This window comes from Hippoglossus hippoglossus, chromosome 15, assembly GCF_009819705.1.
Source record: "Hippoglossus hippoglossus isolate fHipHip1 chromosome 15, fHipHip1.pri, whole genome shotgun sequence".
Classification (NCBI taxonomy): domain Eukaryota; kingdom Metazoa; phylum Chordata; class Actinopteri; order Pleuronectiformes; family Pleuronectidae; genus Hippoglossus; species Hippoglossus hippoglossus.
The window spans coordinates 15,640,248-15,661,586 of NC_047165.1; the positions used below are offsets into that span (position 1 = coordinate 15,640,248).

A 21,339-nucleotide genomic window follows, 5' to 3' on the forward strand; every position below is an offset into this window, starting at 1 on the left:
TTTTTCTATAGCTATGTGTTCCCTCAGCGCTTTCGGATGACGTAAACAGACTAACAAACAAGCTAGCTGACGCCGGTAGCCGCCTTTGTGCTTTTTGTTTGGTGCTCTTGTTTGCACGAGCACACATTGTTCATGATTCAAGAATAATCATCGAAATAAAGCGGATCAAACTGTTTACATTGTGAAATATTTATATATTTATCTATCTAGCTAATGAACATTGCGTCTATCGGCTAGCTCGGCTAAAGCTAGCTGGTCGCATTTCACCGACGTCACACTTTTGACATTGGCATGGAGCGTGATCACAGGGTAAAGCTAACGAGACACAGGTTTTTAACTTAACCTTTGCTGCTTTCTTAAAGAAATATTCTTGCATTTGTATTATTATCGTTTGGAGTAAACTCGCTAAACCATAAATCATTCGGCTCTGTCGTTAGAATCCGCGTGTTTTAGAATCTAATGCTAGCGATACCGTCAAACCCGTTAGCTTATTAGCAGCTAACTGTTGTATGTTTTCTCTCTCCAGCTGACACAGTTCTCGTAGTTATGGCTCTCCCCCAACTTTCAAGGTCCCTGACTGGCCTCCTCGTGGGTCCATCGTCCGTAATCCGCCAGAGGACTTTCAGGTAAGAGGTCTATCCCTCAGGTGTGGAGCCAAGTGTTTATATTATTTTATATTGTTTTCAGTTATGAAAATGTGAAAAAAAATTGTGCTTTTAAACTATAGAACATGCTGTTAAATTTAGCCAAGAAACAGAATATACTTCACTACAAGGCCCAACAGTTCCCTATAATCAAAACAACCACACAGGCCTAGGTATTGTTCCGCTGAATATGTCAGAATTATTTCATCAAGATTCACACTCTTTGACAAATCAACAAAAATGTTGCACTGTTGACAAAAGTGATAAAACAATCCTTGGTCTGGACTTAACTGTTTCAGACCAGCATCAACATTTAATGATCTCTTCCCTGATACTCACCACATCCTTCCACCAGGGTTCATGGGACTCTGACCAGTAGATTTTGATTAACCTTATCAAATAACAAATAAACAACACAGATGAAAATAACCTTGTTGCATGAATCGAAGGGATGATACTCACCAGGTAACTGTTACTCTTTGTTAGGTGGACATTGTGTTTGTATATTGAAATATCAAAACTTTAATGTCTCGAAAGTTTGTATCTTCATATCCCAGTGAAGTCAACATGGATACTGTCACAATTTGTTTGACTTCAGAAATAGGTGTGGGGGGGTGAAATACTAAAGTTAACTTGTTCAGTTATTCTGCATGACAGCTGACTGAGGGGAGGGGGCTCTCAAGGAAATTCATTCATTAGTTGATTTACTATATTTACTATTTTTCTTGCCAGTGTGTCTGCTGTTGCAGCAGCCATTCAGAAAATGTCGAGAGTCCGGGTGGTGGACAACAGCTCTCTTGGAAATACGCCGCATCACCGTCCGCCAAGAGTAATCCATGTCTACACCAAGAATGGCGTAGGAAAAGTTGGTGACAGAGTGCTGCTTGCCATCAAGGGACAGAAGAAGAAAGCACTGATCGTTGGACACAAAATGCCTGGAGATCGCATGAGTCCACGCTTTGACTCGAACAATGTCGTTCTGATTGAGGAAAACGGGAACCCTACAGGGACGAGGATTAAAGTTCCTATACCAACACATCTGCGGAAACTGGAGGGAGACTACTCTAAAGTGTTGGCAATTGCTAGTGCATTTGTTTGATAACTGTATCAGCCAGCTGTTGTTTTTGAAATCCATATATAATCTGTACATTTCCCCATCTGCTGGGGAATAAAAGACGATTCATAATTGTATATTTTCCCTTCAGTAAAGCTTAAAAGGAGCGAACACTGAGTCACACAAATTGCCTCTATATGGTATTCCTTTTGTTACTTAATGCATGAAGTAGATTCAAGTCTTTGTCAACATGTTTGACTTTTTCTGAGGCCTCTCTATGCTTACTGTAAATATAACCTTTACCGTGAATGCATAGGAGTTTTTAGGAGCAGCCAAATGTGGGGCAAGATTATGTTGTCATGAACACAATAGAGAAATCATAACTACGAGGGCAATATTTATTGAAGGCACGACATACATTCACAACACAAAACATATGACTGGCACATTTTTAATAGCTGTTAACAACATCATGGTGTCGTCTATAAGGCATTCAGTATCATGTGATCCCTGCATATGTCAATTGAGTGAACTAATACATTATTTCTCAATGTGAGGCAACTTCACGAAACCACTTACTAAAATCCAAGTGCAAAATAAAACAACCAAATTTAGCTGCTGGACTTTTAACGTCAACTGAAGACGACTGGTGTAATATATAAACAGGCTAAACTTCAGTATCAATGCCAAAAATAATAATTAATACAAAACTTCAATGACATCAGATCCAGGCCTATACTGCCACCTACTGGTGCAAGATTAAAACTACCAACTCTTCACTGAGGTGAGAATTTCCTGTTTAAAATAATATTTCAAAATGGAAACGAGAATGATTGAGCAAAACTATAAGACTTAACTATTTAAAGCACTACAGTTACAGACTTTAACATCTGAAAAGCAATCTATTTTTTTTAACCTGCTTCAGTGGGATGTCATAAGATCAAATGTTAGTATGTCAGTTAATTCATACAGACAACAAAACTAAAATGTAGCAGTGTAAAATCAACTGCTACAGTGCACATCATAGCTAGTGATTTTTGTCATGCACAAACTCATGCTGTTTATTTCGAGAAGACAGTTTATGTAGCACAATGACTGCTTCATACTGTAGGTTTGCATAGTTTCTTAAATTCAGCCGGGATACGCGTCTTGGTTCGACTTTGGTTATTTGTTATACAGCATTTTCAGGTGCTGAGGTGGGATGTGCTAAAGGATCAGCAGGTCAGTAAGGCTGAGGGGTCTTCAGGGTCCCGGTTCGCGGTGGTCTGTACCTTTACACTATTCGTCCAGTAACGTCTCTTCCTCATCCACACATTGTCAGGTAAAGCCACTGGCAACGTGAGAAATAAAGTTAGAATAACAGAAAAGATTGAAAAACTGTCGGGGCTTTCTTTTAAAACAGAAATTACCTCTGTGACGTTCATCTCAGCCACTCCTGATCCCTCCTTGTCAAACTGCTGGTAAGATCCTGTTAAACAATTAGACATTTGCATTATTTGTCAAAATATTGTAATTACAGCTGTATTCATACTTAATATTACGATGTATACTCCGTAAGATAATATGGTGTAAAATTTTGGTTCATATATTTCTAATGACATCTACAACATTATTACTCACTAAACATGGCTTCAAGTTTGACCAAGCAGCAGATGAAGTTGTCAAAGTCAACCATCTCGTTCTCTGCGTACCGGGCGACCAAGACCTGGTTCAGTCTGTTATTCAATTTAAAACCTACAAAAGGAAACAACAAAATAGAGAAAGAGCTGCAGTTCTCATCTGGGAGTGAGTGTACGTGGATAAATGAGGACATGATACCCTGAGAATTATACCTGCTTCCTCCACAGCAAGACGCATCTCATAGGAGCTCATGGCCCCAGACTTGTCGAGGTCGAACTGTCTAAAAATCAGCTGGGAAACAGTGGCAGAAATGTAAGTAAAAATGCAGAGTTGAAGTTTTATTTAACCTGGCACATATTTTAATAATAATTACCAGCCATTTACGGATCTTGTTCCAGAGGATCTGAAACTCCACCAGTCCCAAACGGGCACTGCCATCTTTCTGACAGCCATGGTGTCAAGGCAAGAAACTACACACATAAAATCACTAAATGCTAAATAGTCTTTTTTGTTTCCAAGAAAATCAGGTCATAAAATGTTTGATCAGCTCACGCCTGATAACTCAAAGAGGATACATCCATTAGATTGACCATGGTCCTGCATGATTCTATACTGAAGCCATCAGTCTTCAGATCCTTGTCTGAAATAACAAAAACACTTGTCTTTTACAGGCTGGTCCACAATGACTCAGTTACAGAGGCATTATGGGAAATAGACTACACTCTGCAGTGGAATCTGATACAGTACTGGTAGATGTATTACTAGTATGTAAACTTTCCAGCACCTCAGAATTGTTGGCTAAAAATAAAACTCACGCCGGGAGACGACTCTGTTCAGAATGGTCCGAAGCTCGCGAATGGAAATCTCCATATCCTGGAAAACACAGCAGACGAGAAAAGAGAATTTACACATACGATTCAAATAAAAGCAGAATTTGTAACTGTATTTATTCTATAACAAGGGTGATGCCATTTTGGATCTAAGATATTCATTTAAAACACCACTAAAAATTATAATTACTGTTTTCACTATTGTATTTATATCTCAAAACGATTCAAGCAGTGTTAGCGAGTACAAATGAGATTCAAAACAGTAAGACAGGTGTTTCAGAACATACCTCCCCTGCTAGCTGAGCAAACATGGACTTAAAGGAGTCATCAATATCGTCTTCAGTTATTTCCTCCTGTAGGAAAACAAAGAAAAAGCAGCGACTTAAACTGAGGATCCTATTTCTTAATGATATTAATAATGTAGATAATTCAGTGTTGATCATGAGTCACTTATACGTACATCATCTTCTAAATCTGCAGAGACTTCATCATCCAGTTCTCTGCAATGGACAAAAACATATATACACATATGTGATTTTTACTTTCACACATCACAAATACATTAAATTACATAAACATCACATACTCAGTTTCAGATTGCTTCTCAGTGAAGACCCTGAGGACAAAGTCGGCCTCTTGGCCAGGTTCAAAGGTGGAGGGGACGATGAGGTACTCTCCAGGGGGCAGACGCAGTCGCGTGCTCACCTCTCTCAGGTTGATGAAGGTCTCTGAGCGTGCGCACGACGACATGCTCAAAAAGAAGTTTTTCTTCAGGTGGACATTCTGGCAGCCTCTGTACTAAGGGCAGGAGGAAATAACACATGGGTTGGGATGAATTTGTTTGCTTCACCTTAGATTATGTGGATGTAATACACAGGAGTATTTTCTCTGTATTTTTTAATGCTGAACCTACCTCTTCTGGTATCTGAAAAAAAGATAAAGGAAGAAATGAATATGTATAAATAGTATAATATTAGAAGAGTAAACCATGAGATTGACAAGGAGAGTTGAGTGATTTTTAGCAGTTCTCACCTCATAGAGAGCAAAGCCAATGGTGTGCATGTCCTGACCTTGGCGCCGATGTCTGCGGCGGTCCTTCTGCATGAGAGATACTAAAAAACTGCACGCCACCTCATCATCCTCGGGGTCATCGTCTTCCTCCAGCAGCGTGATCTTATACTGAGGGTTGATCCAAAACGTGTCTACAGAGACAGTGCATTTGTGTCAGCCTGTTTAATAGTCACAGTAACACGAGAGGACCTGGTTGTTTCGCTGTTTGAGATATCACCACTCAATTACTTTATCAGTAATATTATCTATGTCAGAGTGTACACTTGTGCATGAAAGGGATTTTTCCTGTGAGCACACAGATGGGACTCACTGGGGTGGTTCCTGCAGCCTCCAGCCGTGCTGCCTCTTCTCCAGGTGCCGTGGAACTTGATGGTGTTCCAGTGGCTGAGACTGTCCTCGCTCAGAGCATCAGGAGTCAGGTTACAGATCTCAAGGCGAGAAAACTGCCTCGTGAATTCACTGAAGGACATCCTGGAAGATTAAGATTAGCTTTGAGTCAAAAATCCTGAGTGCAACTTTTGTCACGCATATTTCACACTGTGTCCATTCAGTTCTTTTTCAAAGTTATATTCACATATATGTCTTTTAAACATGAAGCTGGAGCCAGCAGGTTGACAGTTCAGCACAAAATCAAATTTCCATCTTTGTGCTAAGCTAAACTGAGCTTCTCCTGGCTGTAGCTTAAAGGAGAATTCTGGTATTTTTCAACCTGGGCCCTATGTTTATAAATGTGGATGTTTAATCGAATGGTACTTATGACAACTTTTAGAATTAGTCCAGTAGATGGTCTCTACCAGGCGCCGGAGGCTACAATGTAAACTGATGGGGCAACTGCGACATTCCACGAAATGTCCAGAATAAGTAGCTGTGTCGCACATTCATAAACATAGGGCCCAGGTTGAAAGATATTGGCATTACCCTTTAATATTTAGAGTACAAGTGTGTGAGCTGTATCAATCTTCTCATCTTACAAAAAGGCCCGAAATAAACCTAACCATTACTTAAAAATCAAAACATTAAATTCATCAAATCGCCATACTGCGACATCCTACCAAAACTCCCCGTCTTCCATCTTAAGATGCAAGTCCTCTCGTTCAGAAGGGTCGATCTCATCCCATTCAGGTGAACTAGCAAAGACACGGGAGTAAAGAGAATTAACAGAGGATATTAAGAAAAAGAAACTAGGGATGAAAGTACATCAGAGACATGTACTCACTTGTCACTCCAGGCACCAGTCCACTCCACCTGGCCCCAAGGGTTACGCACTCGGATAAGGCGCGTCATGTTGCCACGGAAATCGACCTGCATAACACCAGGGAGACGGTAAATGAATAACTCTTACTGTTATTAACTATGGTGACTTATTAAAGAGAACAGAGTCATGCACAGACAGACCTCCTTCAGCGCAGTGACCGAGTAGGCGTGGCCCTTCACGAGTTTCTTGAATGTAACAGCCTCCATGTCGAAGGCACTGGAGATCTGCAGCAACATAAGAACATGACAACTGCAACTGAGTGTGAATAGTCTAACACAATGGATGCCAGACTAAGGGTCAGGATCCCTTGGGGGGTCGGAAAATGACTTTCATAAATCAAGTACAATTTAAAACCAATTCGTATTTCCATTTTAAGATAAAACCAAATGTGAATTAAAAATATTTATGACCATAGTGTCCCTTGCAGCAGGTTAATTTATAGCACCAATATGTGCACAAAGATTTTTTTTCCACAAACTAGCTCAAATCAGTATCCTCTGGGATACTGTGGGTCCAACGTCTCTGGTATCATTATTTTGGAGGGCAGGGACTGAAAGGTTTGGGAATCCTTGATCTGGCATTTAAATGAATACAAGAGCTTTTAAGGTTATTGGCCTTCTAAAGATGGTGCAGTCTTGATCTTCACATCTTGGTGCTGTGCCAGCATGTTCAGCACTCACATCGATAGAGCAGCCCAGCAGAGAGCCTCTCTCCAGCGCTTTGCCGATGATCCTGTACAGATCTTTGGGAGCCCTGCTGAGCTCGTACATCTCGGACACGCCACCCGTGAAGTCCTCAAAGCCCTCAGTGGTGCTTCCTCCGGACAGAGCCTCATAGGAGCCATTCAGCCTGATGCCACATTAAAAAGACATCACACCACTTTGATTGTCAACCTCAACAGCATTTCATAACGTGCTTTACAGCTTCTCATGATGAATAATTCAGCTGCTGGCCTCTTTCAATACCTACTTAGCATAAGCCTTCTCCAGGAGGGCACTCCAGAATTCATTGCCCTCCGCAGAGTGGACAAACATAAGCTCGCCGTCTTTGACAGGCAGCCTGTCATCAATCACGATGTCCACCCACTCGCCGAACTGCCAGAACTGCAACACAGAGCAACATCTGACGACTCAGGACAGATTTTTTTTACTACTCATGGATTTTATCGTGCAAGAAGTCTGTCAAAATTCCCCAGCTAATAGAATGCCAGGTGTAGTGATGACGAATGAAATTGTCCCACCCTCATTTTGGTTACTTTTGCTGTGGGTAATGTTCCTGTAAGTGAGGGAAACAGGGCAGTGTCTGTTTTGTTTTTGTAGTTTCTTCTAGCAACTGTGTTCTAATAACATACACATTTAATTGAGAGCCTTGATTTGGCCGCTCCATGTTGACCAGGGATCTGCTGGAGTCCTGTTACATGAGGGGGTTGCCGTTTTTACTTAAAGCAGACTGACAGGAAACTGAAGGAGGCTGGGAGTATATGGATAATTCATTGCCTGTAAAGGACTCATAGACATAAAGCTAACACACCCACAACAAGGGCAGGACATATTAACTCGTCAACCCTGCAGCTGGTGTTCTATATGTTGGGGAATTAAAAAAATTCAAATCCACGATCAGAGGAGAAATCTGAGAGCAGATGTTTCACACACACACACACAGAAGTTTGAGCGCAGCAAATCTGAGCACAAGCAGGGTATAACTGATTGTGAGTGCAGGGTTTTGAGTAGAATCATTGCAGAATTTAAATGTGAAATCCTGTTGTCAAGCTTACAGACCACAATCATGAATAAAGATCTAAAAAATATATATATAAAAGACTAGAAGGTGAAGTACCTGAAAGTGGAAGATTCCAACGTAGTCATCTTGGAACGACTGTCCGTGGGGGACAACCCGATGAAGAAGCCTCTCATTGAGGGTGAGAGAGCCGATGGCTGCTAAGAGCCAGCAGTCACCTGCGGGAGAGAGAAAGCCTCCATCCAGTAATGTCTTCCTAATTCTTTTTCAGGATAATTTAAACATTAATGACCAACAAGGACTTACCGAGCGCTCCCTGACAGATGTCTGTCCTGGTGGCACCACCCACAATGAACTGAGGGTCCTCATTCAGTTCCTATGGAGAAATTAAATACAATTAAATCAATCATGCACAATTACATCAACAGATGTGATGTGATTTGGGATCTACAGTAGCAGTGCTTTGAAACATGACACATCTTTCAAAGCACTGCTATTCTTTCCACCTATGCATCAATGGCTTGTGTTTTAATGGGGCACTGTAAACAAATGTCCCAGCAGGGAGTGGTCCGAGAGACACATGCGATGCCGACAGCTGCAGACGGGGGTCCGAGAACTTCCTGTCCCTACTTGTCCTATTCTGTCTAAGACTGCAGACTGGAAATAGGATAGTGTCACTGATATGTTTACTTATATACAATAATCTGTTGAGTCACCTGGAAATTGCTCTTGTGAAAGAGGTTTTCCTCAAAATAATGAGGGGTATTTTCAGGTATTCCAAGCTTTTCCACATATGTAAAAATCTACGCGTAAATATGGTGTTTTTATATCAAAAATGGCTAAATAGGCTAATAATCAACTCTCTCACTCAGTTTCCTCACCGTGGGTCTCATCCACTCCACATCTCTAGTTTTGGAGGTATGGGGGGCAAGTTCCTTGAAGCCCAGGGATGGAGGCTCGGCGGGGAAGCAGGGGTCTTCAAAGAGGCCGCCCGACTCCACGCACTCCTGCTTCAGTGCCTCATAGTCCTGGTTGTTGAATAGCACCGCCTGCTCTTTGGAGCCCATGCCTTCTGCGCGGAGCCTGTTGGCGTATATCGTAGCAGATATCCCTCCAGCTGGATTCATACTGGTGCAAGATATAAATAATGGCAGTGTTGGGTGGGTACTCACGGAGCTGTCTATAAATAGCAGAAAGCTCAACCGTGGCATGCTCTTGTATTAAGAGTTACAGGAAACCAATCAGGTGTAAGAGTGTGTGTGTATAAAAATAATGTTTATTCTAGTGATTAAGCAGGATTTCATTTCTGCTGATTAATTAGCTGATTAGAGTGGATTCTAGTCCGAAGCTGAAATTATAACAAGAGGCCACTGAAGAAACTGAGGTCAGGTCCTTGGTATCACATTCAGGTAGTAAATTAAAGCAAATTTAAAACTATACAATTAATGTGGAGGTTTAGAAGGTGAGTTATCAGATATTTCTGACTACTTTTAGGAAAACAAAATGAAAAATGAAAAAATTCGAATGAAAAATTCAGCTTTTGATCCCCAACACTTTTGTTTCTGACAGTTTGGTGAGGATTTGCCTGAAAAACCTATACAAAAAAATGTGAATAAGCAGTTAATAAAAATGTAAAAAATAATTTAGGGGTCCTATTTAGAGTATAGTACTATTTTGACTCATGACCTCAGCATTTCCAATGTCCAGGCAGCAGCTCTGCAAAAGAGCATCAGCAATAATTCAGGCCTCTTGCCGACAATACTGGTGAGTGGAGGAGGGTAATGGTAAGTGGTGACATAAACAAAAACAGCAAATGAAGCTTCAGTGAGAAACTACAGAGAATCAACAGAAATACAGAGAGTTTGTTTAGATGTAAAGTGACGACAGGAATGTGAGACATGAAGAGCAGAGCACCACCTTAAACACGGCAAACACAGGGATAACAAAGCGAGTTAGAAACGTGATACCTTGACTGTATAGGCGGGCTGAGGGGAGGAATGAGACAAGAAGGAGAGATAATGTCAATTACTGATTTTTTTAAACACAGGTTTGAAAACAAAAGTGTTCTCCTTTCAAATAATTGTGATTGCCATTCGTTGGTGAGGCAGGAAAAGCAGGCCCCAATGGAAAATTTACAACTCAGTGGGGATATTTTTCTCTCCCCCGAATGCTTTAAAATGTCAGAGAAGTTCACAGCTGTCCAACAAGCATCAAGAAGCTGCTTGTTGGATTGAACCTTTTCACTTGGCTGGAACTGTCTGAATCAGAATTGGAAACACTGGGACACGGGATGGTCTTTTATGCCCCTCTGCTCCACTGGAGGGGAATAATAATGAGCCGAGTTCATTTAACAGAGCAGGCATTCACAGGGAAAACTTGGATGAAGCTGCGGAGGTGAAAGAGCCCGGAGAGAGATATGAGACTGATGATGGCGTTAGAAAAAATAAATCAGAGGTGTTGCTGTGCAAAACAGTGTATTATTTTGGCAGAAACAACTCTGCAGGTAGGGAGAGTGTTTATAGGGCCGGCCCCTCGCAACCCTGAGGGCCCCCACATGCCTGTAGAGTCTGCAGGAATGTCCCTGTGCTCTGACAAACAGCTAGAGAGGGGCTGTCAAATGACCAAAAGGATCTCTCTCAGGGTTTTTCACCCCCAGTGGACAAAGCAAAGCTGATCCACGCAGTCCTGCGGTGATGATGTCATCCATGGGACTTCAACCCTCAACAGCAACCTAAAACCAATCAACCACCCTCTCAGCGTAAACATGGCCTGCGCGTAAAAATCTGAATTATCCTGCGCATGTGTTCCCAGCTTTATGAATTGAAGATGATGATAAGCTCTCCCCTATTTAAAAAAAAGTCACAGTATGTCAGGCATTTAATACAGGCTCCTATTTGGATTGGGAGCAGCACCTGTTCAGTAGAATAAGCAGGCCTGTGTTTACAGTGTGTGTGCGCACTGGGCTGCAGCCACACATTTCTCCTCTGTACCAGTACCTGCAGGTCACACATGAACCTGCCACATTCAGTGTGACGGCTGTATCCGTGCAGACTGTTGGTAACGCCACAACATGCAGTGCGTGAAAGCAGACGCAGCGCAGAGGCCTACACACTACAATAAAACCACGAAGCACCGTTAACCTTAAGCCGGTTAACGCGGCGCACTGATTCTAATTAAAGAGAAAGGAGACGGCTGCACTCACCACCGCTTTAAATGGCAACTCAAAGCTCCACAGGAACAGTCGTGAGGGGACAATCGTGCAAATCTGTGAGAGGGGGGTAGAGGCTCTGTGGACAGTAGAGCAGGTCCACCTCTTTCCGCTACACGCACGCAAACACGCACACACACACACACACACACTGCAGGAGACACCCCTACAGTAAGTGGAGGAGGAGCCACTGGCACACACCCAGCAGTAACACACACTGCCACTAGAGGTGCTCAGGACAGTGAGGTTAAAATACAGCTCAATCATATAAATGAAGTTTAGACCAAATGTTTTTAATAGACCACAAAAGAGCACAGATTGAGGGTAATACTAAATATAAATATCATATCATAGTTCTTATTAATAGTGCGGCACAGTGTAGTCACAGCCATATTCTTCAGTTCAGTCTGGTGCAACAAATACACAATTAGTGCAACAAAATGATTATGTATACTGAATTATGTATGTAACACACAAACACTTATATAGTAGTATAATTCATTTCCAAGTTTTATTTGTCATTTTTAAGTTAGCAAAGGGTCAACGGTACAATAAAGAGTGTTGGACAAGAAGATCAGGTCAGGTCAGCAATAAGAGAAATGTCATACAAAAATATAAAGTAAGAATTTATTAAGTAAGTATTTAAGTAAGAAGATATACTTATTATTAGGTAAGTATATATAATACTTACTTAACATAGATATTAACTAAAGAAATATACAATCAGAAAAGAACCTATTAAAATTCAAAGAATTACTTTTAATGATTCATGTTTTTTAACATAATAATGCAATTTCAAGTTTTACTTGTCATATGTAAGTTAACACAGGGTCAAAGGTACAATAAAGGGTGTTGGACGAGAAGGTCAGGTCAGGTCAGGTCAACAAAATAGAGCTCAATAAAAATCAAATCAAATACAATATATACTGTACAGTACATTCAGAGTGTGAGAGTAAAACCAACCAGTGTAAAACCAAAGTTACAAGTCGATACAAGTTGTTGTGCATTTTCAGAGGATATGTAGAGGAATACTTGGATATTAACTGAGTTATGAATTAAGAAGCCTGATGTCCTGGTGTAGCCTGGATTTTTAACACTCATCATGTGCTGTGTTTGGATAAATACACCAACTGTCCTGAGCTGCTCTGAAACGAGGTTACCACATATGGACGAACCATGAAAGTTTAAGCTCTATGTATAGATGCGTTTAATAAACACATTGTAAATAAAACTGAAATAACTGCCGCTTCCTAAGTAGCAGATATCACAAGAGGTGTCAATTTAAACTGCTGCTGTCCTCAATACACATGTGCAGGTTAGAAAGCAAAGCTCGCTGAAATAGAAACTATGTTGTTGACAGGTCAATATTAAATTCTATCACTATATTGCTCATGTGATATGGTTACTAAGGTGAAATCCAATGCTCATCTATGTCAATCCTCTTGATAACGACTGTGAACTGAAACAGTTGTGAGCCACCTATCTGCAGTAAATCAGCGCAGAGGTTAAAGGTCACCTTGCCACCGCATCTATCAAAGACTGACAGCCGAGAGATCAAACCAGCTACATATGTAAATCTCCTGTATTACTTTGTAATGTGGCCACGGGTTAGTGTGGCTCCACTGACTATATCAAGAAGTTTATGTTCAAGAGGCGTACGCATGTTTGACAGTGACGGTTTTAGAGAATTAAATATATACACGTTGCTTTAAACTGAGTGTGCATTCTGATTTAATCAGAGGGAAAGTGACGGTTCCACTGTCGTCTTTATCTCAGAATGTTTGGGGCTTATTGAATTGACAACAGCTGAATAAATAATATGGCCTGCCACCTGCAAAAGTAAATATTAGCATTCATTTCTCTAAATCCTTATCCTGGAGTAAGTGCCTGTGCCATCTGAACCACACAGACCAACATAGAAAAAAACATAGGCCTGTCAGAGCGTTGTAACATAGAGATATGTAATTACTATGATAAAGTACTCAAATCTTATTTTCTAAATCAACTTTTTACATTTTAGGGATGGGTTTGACATGAAAGCAACATTTTTAGCCAAATGTGAACTAGTTTTGGCTATTTCTGGTTTTTTTTCGCTGTGCTCTTCATGCTAGTTCGAGGTGGGTGTAGATCTGGTGGAAAAAAAGATTCAATAGAATCTCAATCTATGACAGTTTGTGGGTTGTTAAATCACTGTCAATTATCAAGCCACACCCAAACAGACTGGATACGTTTTGTTTTTTATATTAAACTCTAGATACTCCGTGTATATAACTGTATAACTGAGTAGAACACGAGTTTCACTCAGAATGAAAAGCTCATAAATGATTGTTGCCCTATGGAGCTTTACTTTAATGTTTGTGTTAATTCCCAACGCTCTCAAAATGAAAAATCTGCGATAAATGACAAGGCAAGCAGAAGGCAATTAGAGAAAGTTAGCAACAAGTGGGCAGAAACAGCTCCCCAATGGACTGTTAGACTGAAAGGGAAATTAGAGCCTCATAGCTAATGTGAAGTTCAAATGTGTACCAGCTGGAAAAGAAAATGTAATCCGGTAATATCATTCAAGTTTACATTAGCATTAACATGAACAAAAATAACACTAACATAACATTATTTGCTCAATTACTGTTGGTCCCCTAAAAGTGATTTAAATTCATTGTGGATGTAAACATCCTCAAATTAAAGTTGAAAGGTGGCACTTTGAAATCAATCAGTGTTTCATTATAAATCCCCTATAGGCCAGTGTGTAGTGTACAAGTGCTTATGAACTATTGTAATCCAGGAAGATAGAGCAACAGTACATGTCCCACTATGTTAAATATCTGCTAATTTAATTAAAACTGCTGAGAACAGGAACCAAATCACAGTTGCTGCATCAAGGCATACGTGGTACTTACTTAAAGTCAATGGTTGATGTCTGTCAGCTGCTTGGTAAAAACAACAGTACATGTATAATTCATTATTTGTAATGCAGTATGAGTCCAGTAATAATGTATTCTATTGATATGGGCATTACATTATAGCCATATTGAATCATAATGTATTTGCTGACTGCATATAGACATCCCCCAGGCTCAGTGTTGCAATGTCATTACTTTGATACTCTGAGTCTTGCTCAACTGTTACTTCATTACAACCATTTAATCTTCCATGTCTCAATTCTAAGCGTTGTGTTAACTTAATCCCTCACATTAACCTGGGGAAAACATCTCTATTGTTTTATTTTATTTTATGGGCTGTTACTTTATGCCTGTTACTTAAATTCCATCCCGATTAAATAGTTGGTTTCCTTTGCTTTTGAAGTGGAAGTCGACAAATGTGGCAATGAGAATGGTGCTTGAAGTCGCTTGAGGGTGTATCCCTGTTTGTATTTGGGCTGCGGCCACAGCCATCTCTCAGGTGATTTGCCTAAGGTTGCTGTTGTTTGCCTCACCTGTCCATTGGAGGCCCCTCCCTGTCTGTGATCCCTGTCTTTCCATAACCTGTGGCAGCTATCAAGGAAGCTGGGACAAAGACACGTCTGTTTTGTGTCCGGCTCTTCTCACAAGAGAAAAATCCAGGCCCAGGGAGTGTAGATACTGTCCGAGGTGAGGATGACATCCACGGCAGACCGACTGGCCCACCAGAAGGAGAGGGAGCAAGGCATTGGCACCAACCAGCGGGCGGTGAAGTTCTCCCAGCAGGACTATGAGAGTTTGCGGCAGCAGTGTCTGAAGAGTGGACGTCTCTTCGAGGACAACCTGTTTCCAGCTGAGAGGAAATCCTTGGGCTACAATGACCTGGGACCATACTCATCAAAGACCAGGGATCTGGTCTGGAAGAGGCCAAAGGTATGTAGCTGGTGGAGAGACACAGCAATCAGAACTAAAATATAACGACTTAATCCACTTTGCTGAGTTTACTCACATGGTCCATGTGTTTGGAGGAAATAAAAGGGATTTGGATATCAACATTTAGGAAAACACTGGACAATCCATTTGTGCCAAATTTCTGAATATGTGGACCAAAATAAACAGAATTAATTACATTATTCTTAAAACTAATATGAAAAGTTCATTGTCAGTGTTTGCTGCTCTTTATAGGAGCTGTGTTCCAACCCCAAGTTCATTGACGATGGAGCCACGAGGACGGACATTTGCCAGGGAGCTCTGGGTAAGTGAGGGGAAAGAAAATGGATGCTCGACTGTACTGGCTTTTAGACCATAAATATCTGTGGAATAAACACTCCACCCATCCGTCTTTTGAGGTTGCCGTAGGAAGTTTGTTGGAACATGCCTACTTACTGCACTGTTGCATTGTGGTAAACACCACATGTTGCCCAATCTCCGAGTGTGAATCTGCTCTGTTACAGGTGACTGCTGGCTCCTGGCTGCTATAGCCTCTCTGACTCTGGACCACCGCATCCTGGCTCGTGTGGTGCCTCCTGGACAGAGTTTCACAGAGGATTACGCCGGGATATTTCACTTCCAGGTCTGACAAAGACTTTTTTTCATCTGACCCCTAACACTGAATTTCATAACCTCTGAGTTTCCAGTCTTTTTTCTTTCTTAGACTGTCTTCTTTCCTGCCATGTTAGACCATAGAATCATGGGTTTTTTAATGAAAACTCGTATCGTTATACATGTCCGCAAGGCAATCAATACCTCACCAATGTTAAAAGCAACTGGCTTTTCACTCTAGCGCCACCACCAGTTGAAACTTAAATACATGGTGAATAAAAAAACATTGTGACAATATGAAAACAATGAGACAGTGTACATATTTGACACTTGTGTTTGATATGTAATCACCTGACACGCAGACAGAACATCCAATCACAGGCTCACACAACTGCCTGCAGGACAGGCGAATGAACTTGGCGGGTTAAGAACTAATTAATTGAACAATATAAATATTTTCATCACAGTTCTGGCAGTTTGGTGAGTGGGTGGACGTGGTGGTCGACGACCGTTTGCCCACCAGAGATGGAAAGCTGCTGTTTGTCCACTCAGCGGAGGGCTCTGAGTTTTGGAGCGCTCTACTGGAGAAGGCCTATGCGAAGTATGTATTACCCCTCTTTTATCTCCAATCGAAACATTATGGCATCTGTGAATGTGTAATGTATTCCTGTCTCTCTGTGTCTGACAGGGTGACCGGTTGCTATGAGGCTCTTTCAGGTGGAAACACTATTGAAGGTTTTGAGGATTTCACCGGAGGAATTGCAGAGATTTACTCCTTAAACAAGGCTCCAGCAAATCTCTTCCAGATCATACGGAGGGCACTGAAGCTGGGTTCCCTGCTCGGCTGCTCTATTGATGTAAATCTTATTTTACTACTGATTTGCATGACTATCTGCAAACAACAGCACTAATGCCATCAATGTTTGCTGTTGGTGCTTTCAGATAAGCAGTGCCTATGAGACGGAGGCAGTCACATCTCTGAAACTTGTGAAAGGACATGCATACTCACTCACCGGAGCAGAAAAGGTACTATTTCACTTTTTTCCATTTAATTTAACAGCATGCATATTTTCCCTATATATTAAACTCTTGCTCTTTCCGCAGGTTTATTACCAAGGCAAAGTGGTTCAGCTGGTCCGCATCAGGAACCCGTGGGGTCAGGTGGAGTGGACGGGGCCTTGGAGTGATGGGTAAATAACTGTATCAAGAAACCATCGGCTACCATTGAATAATTCAAGGCATTTTTTAAAAGCATGATGTTTTCTAATTGCTATTATTAGATCCATTGAATGGAAATACATCAGCGAAGATGAGAAAACAAACTTCAACCACGTGGCGGAAGATGGAGAGTTCTGGTAAATCTGCTGAGTTTATCCTTTCAATTACATCACAAAAAAAAAATTGGGGATGTTTTGTTGATGGTAGAATATGGATTAATAATCATAATCTTCTGTATCTCCAGCAGCAACTGTATAGGTTCAGAATCAGGCTCAGAAGTGAAGTCAAACTGAGATAAATAACACTTTTTTATATATATTATTATATAATATATATTTTCCTCTTGCCAGGATGTCCTACTCTGACTTCATCAGGCACTTCTCCAGGATGGAGATCTGTAACTTGACCCCGGACACGCTCATGAGCGACACAGTGGGCCACTGGAACCACTACCAGTTTGAAGGGATGTGGCGGACCGGCTCCACAGCTGGCGGCTGCCGCAATAATGCAGGTGAGGGAAAATAAAATAATTTGTACAGTTATGTCTGAGCAAGACGTTCTGAGTTTACACTACCTCACTTTCTGAATGTGTTCCAGCCACGTTCTCGTCCAACCCTCAGTTTGTGGTGCGTCTGGAGGACGTGGATGATGATCCTCTGGATGGCGAGGATGGATGCACGTTTCTGGTGGGGCTGATGCAGAAGAATGGACGACAACAGAAGAGGCTTAACCGCGACATTGAGACCATTGGCTTTGCCATTTATAAGGTGTCTGACAATAATATGATATTTCATATGAAATCAGTTTGTTGTATTTGACTATTTTATGACTGATGTGCAATAAATATGCGTCTTTCTTTTTTACAGGTCCCAGATGAGGTCTGTATGTGTTCTGGTACATGTCAGTAATGATCTTCAACTTAAAATCGACATTTAAAATTACATCACAAGTATCAAGTTGATTGTTTGATTGTCTTGTGGATGTCTGGGCTCTCGCACAACTTTCCATTAATAAGACTCCTCTGCTGTCAACCTTCAGTACAAAGGTCGCAGCAATGTCCATCTGGGTCCAGAGGTTCTGCTGCGACAGAGAGCTGTGGCTATGAGCAGCAGCTTCATCAACATGCGAGAAGTGTGTGGCCGCTTCAAACTCCCTCCAGGGGAATACGCCATCGTCCCCTCAACCTTCGCACCCCACAAGAACGGCACTTTCGTTCTCAGGGTGTTCTCAGAGAAACAGGCTGCGACCAGGTATCTGTGTTACAGCAACAGGCAGACTACATGATGTTTAGGGTCATGTGCAGTACAGCTCAGAGCTTTGGCTCATACAGCCATCTAGTGGACAAAGTCAGTTGCTAGCTCCTTCAGTCACAAATAACTATTTGTTATTTCATTGCAAACCAGCAGAGAGTGCTCACACTCTGCATTTCTGTTTTCAGTCCACTGGAGGAGGACATTGATGCTAAGATAGAGGAGGTAAGAAAATCCACCAAGTCATTTTCTTTCCTCCACAGTACTGAGTTTGAAAAAAGTCTCACAGTAAATTTTAAATACACATTTGTCAATATAATATATATTAAATTTAACATGCTGCGATCATGACTCACACTTGCTGGTACCTTTCTCTCACAGGAGGAGATATCTGAGAGTGATGTGGATCCTCATTTCAAGCAAATCTTCGAGAAGCTTGCAGGCGATGTAGGTAAAAGGAAGTGACAAAAATACTAAAACCGCCATAATCCTGGTTTACAAATTAAAATTCATGCAATGTTTGCTCCAAACAGGACATGGAGATATCTGTCTTTGAATTGATTGCACTTCTGAACAACGTTGTCTCTCACCGTAAGTGCTTCTGAAAAAGGTGATTCATTTAAGCACAAACACTTTTATGTTCATTGACTTTAGACTTTGTTTTGTCACTCTCTTGCAGGGTCTGATATCAAGACAGATGGATTCAGCCTGGACACAGGTCGACTTATTATCAGTCTGTTGGATGTATCCTCTTTAAAACATTAAACAGACACTGATTTTTTAATGTTGTGAAATAGCACCTTAAATCTACAAATGTCCTTCCACTGTGACACTGCAGGATCTCACTGCACTAAAGCTTTGGAGTTAAGGTCCGTAAATGACATTAGTTCTGATCTTATCCAGATGGGGGCAGAGTTAAACGATGTGAAACCAGATCATGATAATGTCAATATTCCACATTTAGAAAAATAAATGGATAGATATCTTAAAGGCATTTACTCTGCCAATCATTTATAGTCCTAGATAACAACTCTAACAGGGCAATCATGTAGAATTGTATTTTCTCCAATAAACTTAAGTTCACTTTTAGTCCAATTTATTGTGTAACCCCAACTTTTACTGAATGATTTAATGTATTGTAAAATATAAGGAATACCCTCTTTAGGATTCATTAATGTAATTATCATCTGCACCAACTTATCCTTGATGTGAGGATGACTTAATATCCCTATTCACAAATGTTAGATACGTAAGTGACTAATACATGATTAGTCACAGGCTTTGCATGGTGGATACCTTAACATTCATCAGAAAGATGAAAGTGCCAAGCTGGGACTGGTGGAGTTCCACGTACTTTGGAACAAAATACAGAATTATTTGGTAAGTTAAGATTAAATTGGTATGAAATGAATTATGATCATGGCAGGAACACCTGTCTGCATCTGCTAACACAATTCCTGGCTGCCTGGGTCACACAGGAGATCTTTAAGAATCACGACTCAGACAACTCTGGCACCATGAGCTCCCATGAGATGAGAGGCGCCGCCACTAAAGCAGGTAAAAAGACATGATCACGAGAGGAACCTCAAACACTAATGTCCAAGAAATGGCGTTGAAGTGTAGACAGTGTAAAGGACCATGCAGCTTCTGCTAATGCTTCGATGCAAAGCTGTCATCCTCTGCTGCATGGCTCCAGGATATGTCAGCGATGTAGTAGTACTGCATTCAGACTCTGCTGGTCTTTGAATTGAGAATGCCACTAAAGCTGAAATACCTGTGGACCAAGTTACAGCATTGTCAAGCCCATGACTTGTTTTGTAAAATATAATTTAACTGCACAGGAAAATAAAGCATCCTTAGTTGTTGGCATAGCAGGTGGTGTGTTTGTATGTATAATTACTGCTACCAGAAATTGTCAGACCGGATAAGCCAGTTTGACTCCCTCCCTGCACATAGGTGTCTGTCATGTATGCTTTACACAGGAACAAGAAGAGTACGGGCAAGACTGTGTAACATAACTCTTCCATTGTTAATAGCTGACACCTCTCTAAAGATGAAAAACACTTCCCCAGGATCAGAAATTATCCTCATGTATGAAACCAACCCTGCAATCTTACAGGAAGTTGATGATCGTTATGTTTCTTCCACAGGTTTCCATATCAACAGTGCCGTGCTGCAGGCCATAGTCAATCGGTACACCGATGCTCAGTACGCCATAGACTTTGATAGTTTTGTGGCGTGTCTCATTAAACTGGAAATGCTCTTCAGTAAGTGTCAGCAAATACAACTTCAATACCTCTTAATCTTACATTGATGTGTATCAGAGAGCTGAGGCCTGCTTACATTACCCGTATGTGTGTTTTCCTCTCAACCAGAAATGTTCAAGTCTCTGGAAAGAGATGACTCAGGGAAGATCGAGCTGGACATGCAACAGGTGAGGAAAAAAGAGCGTTTGTTTTTTTAGGCACTCCCACTTTAGACACTGTGTTGTTGCATAACTTCTTGTTTTTGTTCTTTGCAGTGGCTGTGCCTGGCTATGAACTAGCTGTGGAAACAACACAAACAGGGATTCCTTTGTGATATTAGCCAGTTAACCCAATGAGAAAAGCATTTAACATACACTTTATCACACATTTAAATGCTATATTACACATTTCAATTGTATTTGCTGTAGCCTACATATAAATGGAGAAATCCTATACGAGACATGTTTTATCACGCATGTTTCTTTTTTTCTACTTTTATTAAAAATGGTGTTTTGCTCTTGGAAAACCTATGTCAAATGATAGAAAATAAAAAAAAGTAAGAAACCTCTTGACTGTTCCTATTTATTTAATCTTGCACAGATCACACAGATTAAATGATTCCAATATTGTCTGCCCCTCCGTTTTTCATTGTTTTTCCTTGTAAGAAATTATTCCTGCAATAACAAGAGCTGTGGTGTTTTCTATGATACACTCACATTTTTATGAAATGACATTTTATGAATAAGTGTAACTTCATTTAATCAAAT

The 21,339-nt window shown here is 40.9% G+C and overlaps 3 protein-coding genes across 7 annotated transcripts; 2 read left to right on the forward strand and 1 right to left on the reverse strand.

The window, feature by feature from the left end:
• The first annotated feature begins 147 nt into the window (after positions 1–147).
• mrpl14 (mitochondrial ribosomal protein L14) lies at positions 148–1,889 on the forward strand. Its single transcript, XM_034609808.1, has 3 exons — positions 148–309; positions 527–626; positions 1,377–1,889. The coding sequence occupies exons 2-3, from the start codon at positions 547–549 to the stop codon at positions 1,741–1,743; spliced, it is 447 nt and encodes a 148-aa protein (XP_034465699.1). The 5' UTR covers positions 148–309; positions 527–546; the 3' UTR covers positions 1,744–1,889.
• Positions 1,890–2,082: 193 nt separating this feature from the next.
• LOC117776079 (calpain-1 catalytic subunit-like) lies at positions 2,083–11,561 on the reverse strand. Of its 5 annotated transcripts, XM_034609795.1 has the most exons (24): positions 11,414–11,532; positions 10,179–10,196; positions 9,384–9,425; positions 9,093–9,294; positions 8,518–8,587; positions 8,311–8,429; positions 7,444–7,577; positions 7,155–7,323; positions 6,615–6,698; positions 6,436–6,521; positions 6,272–6,346; positions 5,530–5,690; positions 5,181–5,350; positions 5,062–5,073; positions 4,735–4,946; positions 4,609–4,648; positions 4,436–4,501; positions 4,134–4,191; positions 3,894–3,958; positions 3,692–3,760; positions 3,531–3,609; positions 3,319–3,432; positions 3,108–3,166; positions 2,083–3,028 (listed from the first exon to the last, which is right to left on the reverse strand). In XM_034609795.1, the coding sequence occupies exons 4-24, from the start codon at positions 9,276–9,278 to the stop codon at positions 3,002–3,004; spliced, it is 2,055 nt and encodes a 684-aa protein (XP_034465686.1). In that variant the 5' UTR covers positions 9,279–9,294; positions 9,384–9,425; positions 10,179–10,196; positions 11,414–11,532; the 3' UTR covers positions 2,083–3,001. The 5 variants fall into 5 exon arrangements, with proteins under 5 accessions (XP_034465686.1, XP_034465684.1, XP_034465689.1 ...); XM_034609793.1 differs by lacking the exon at positions 9,384–9,425 and having other exon boundaries at positions 9,093–9,339; positions 11,414–11,547; XM_034609798.1 differs by lacking the exon at positions 9,384–9,425 and having other exon boundaries at positions 11,414–11,511.
• A 2,773-nt stretch (positions 11,562–14,334) lies between these two features.
• On the forward strand, positions 14,335–21,139 carry LOC117776080 (calpain-2 catalytic subunit-like). The gene is made up of 21 exons (XM_034609799.1): positions 14,335–15,249; positions 15,502–15,571; positions 15,771–15,889; positions 16,326–16,459; positions 16,547–16,715; positions 16,801–16,884; positions 16,963–17,048; positions 17,139–17,213; positions 17,427–17,587; positions 17,674–17,843; positions 17,943–17,954; positions 18,115–18,326; positions 18,515–18,551; positions 18,708–18,773; positions 18,860–18,917; positions 19,006–19,070; positions 19,638–19,706; positions 19,805–19,883; positions 20,477–20,593; positions 20,702–20,760; positions 20,848–21,139. The coding sequence occupies exons 1-21, from the start codon at positions 15,013–15,015 to the stop codon at positions 20,869–20,871; spliced, it is 2,103 nt and encodes a 700-aa protein (XP_034465690.1). The 5' UTR covers positions 14,335–15,012; the 3' UTR covers positions 20,872–21,139.
• The last annotated feature ends 200 nt before the right edge of the window (positions 21,140–21,339 follow it).

Coding starts and splice junctions, on each gene's coding strand:
- mrpl14 (XM_034609808.1), top strand. CDS start 547: ATGGCTCTCCCCCAACTTTCAAGGTCCCTGACTGGCCTCCTCGTGGGT. Junction 627..1,376: donor ATCCGCCAGAGGACTTTCAG/GTAAGAGGTCTA, acceptor TTTTCTTGCCAG/TGTGTCTGCTGTTGCAGCAG.
- LOC117776079 (XM_034609794.1), bottom strand. CDS start 9,338: ATGAATCCAGCTGGAGGGATATCTGCTACGATATACGCCAACAGGCTC. Junction 7,578..8,310: donor TTGGAATCTTCCACTTTCAG/GTACTTCACCTT, acceptor TCTGTGTTGCAG/TTCTGGCAGTTCGGCGAGTG. Junction 5,351..5,529: donor AGGCTGCAGGAACCACCCCA/GTGAGTCCCATC, acceptor CTGTCTCTGTAG/ACACGTTTTGGATCAACCCT.
- LOC117776080 (XM_034609799.1), top strand. CDS start 15,013: ATGACATCCACGGCAGACCGACTGGCCCACCAGAAGGAGAGGGAGCAA. Junction 19,707..19,804: donor ACAAAATACAGAATTATTTG/GTAAGTTAAGAT, acceptor TGGGTCACACAG/GAGATCTTTAAGAATCACGA. Junction 19,884..20,476: donor AGGCGCCGCCACTAAAGCAG/GTAAAAAGACAT, acceptor TTTCTTCCACAG/GTTTCCATATCAACAGTGCC.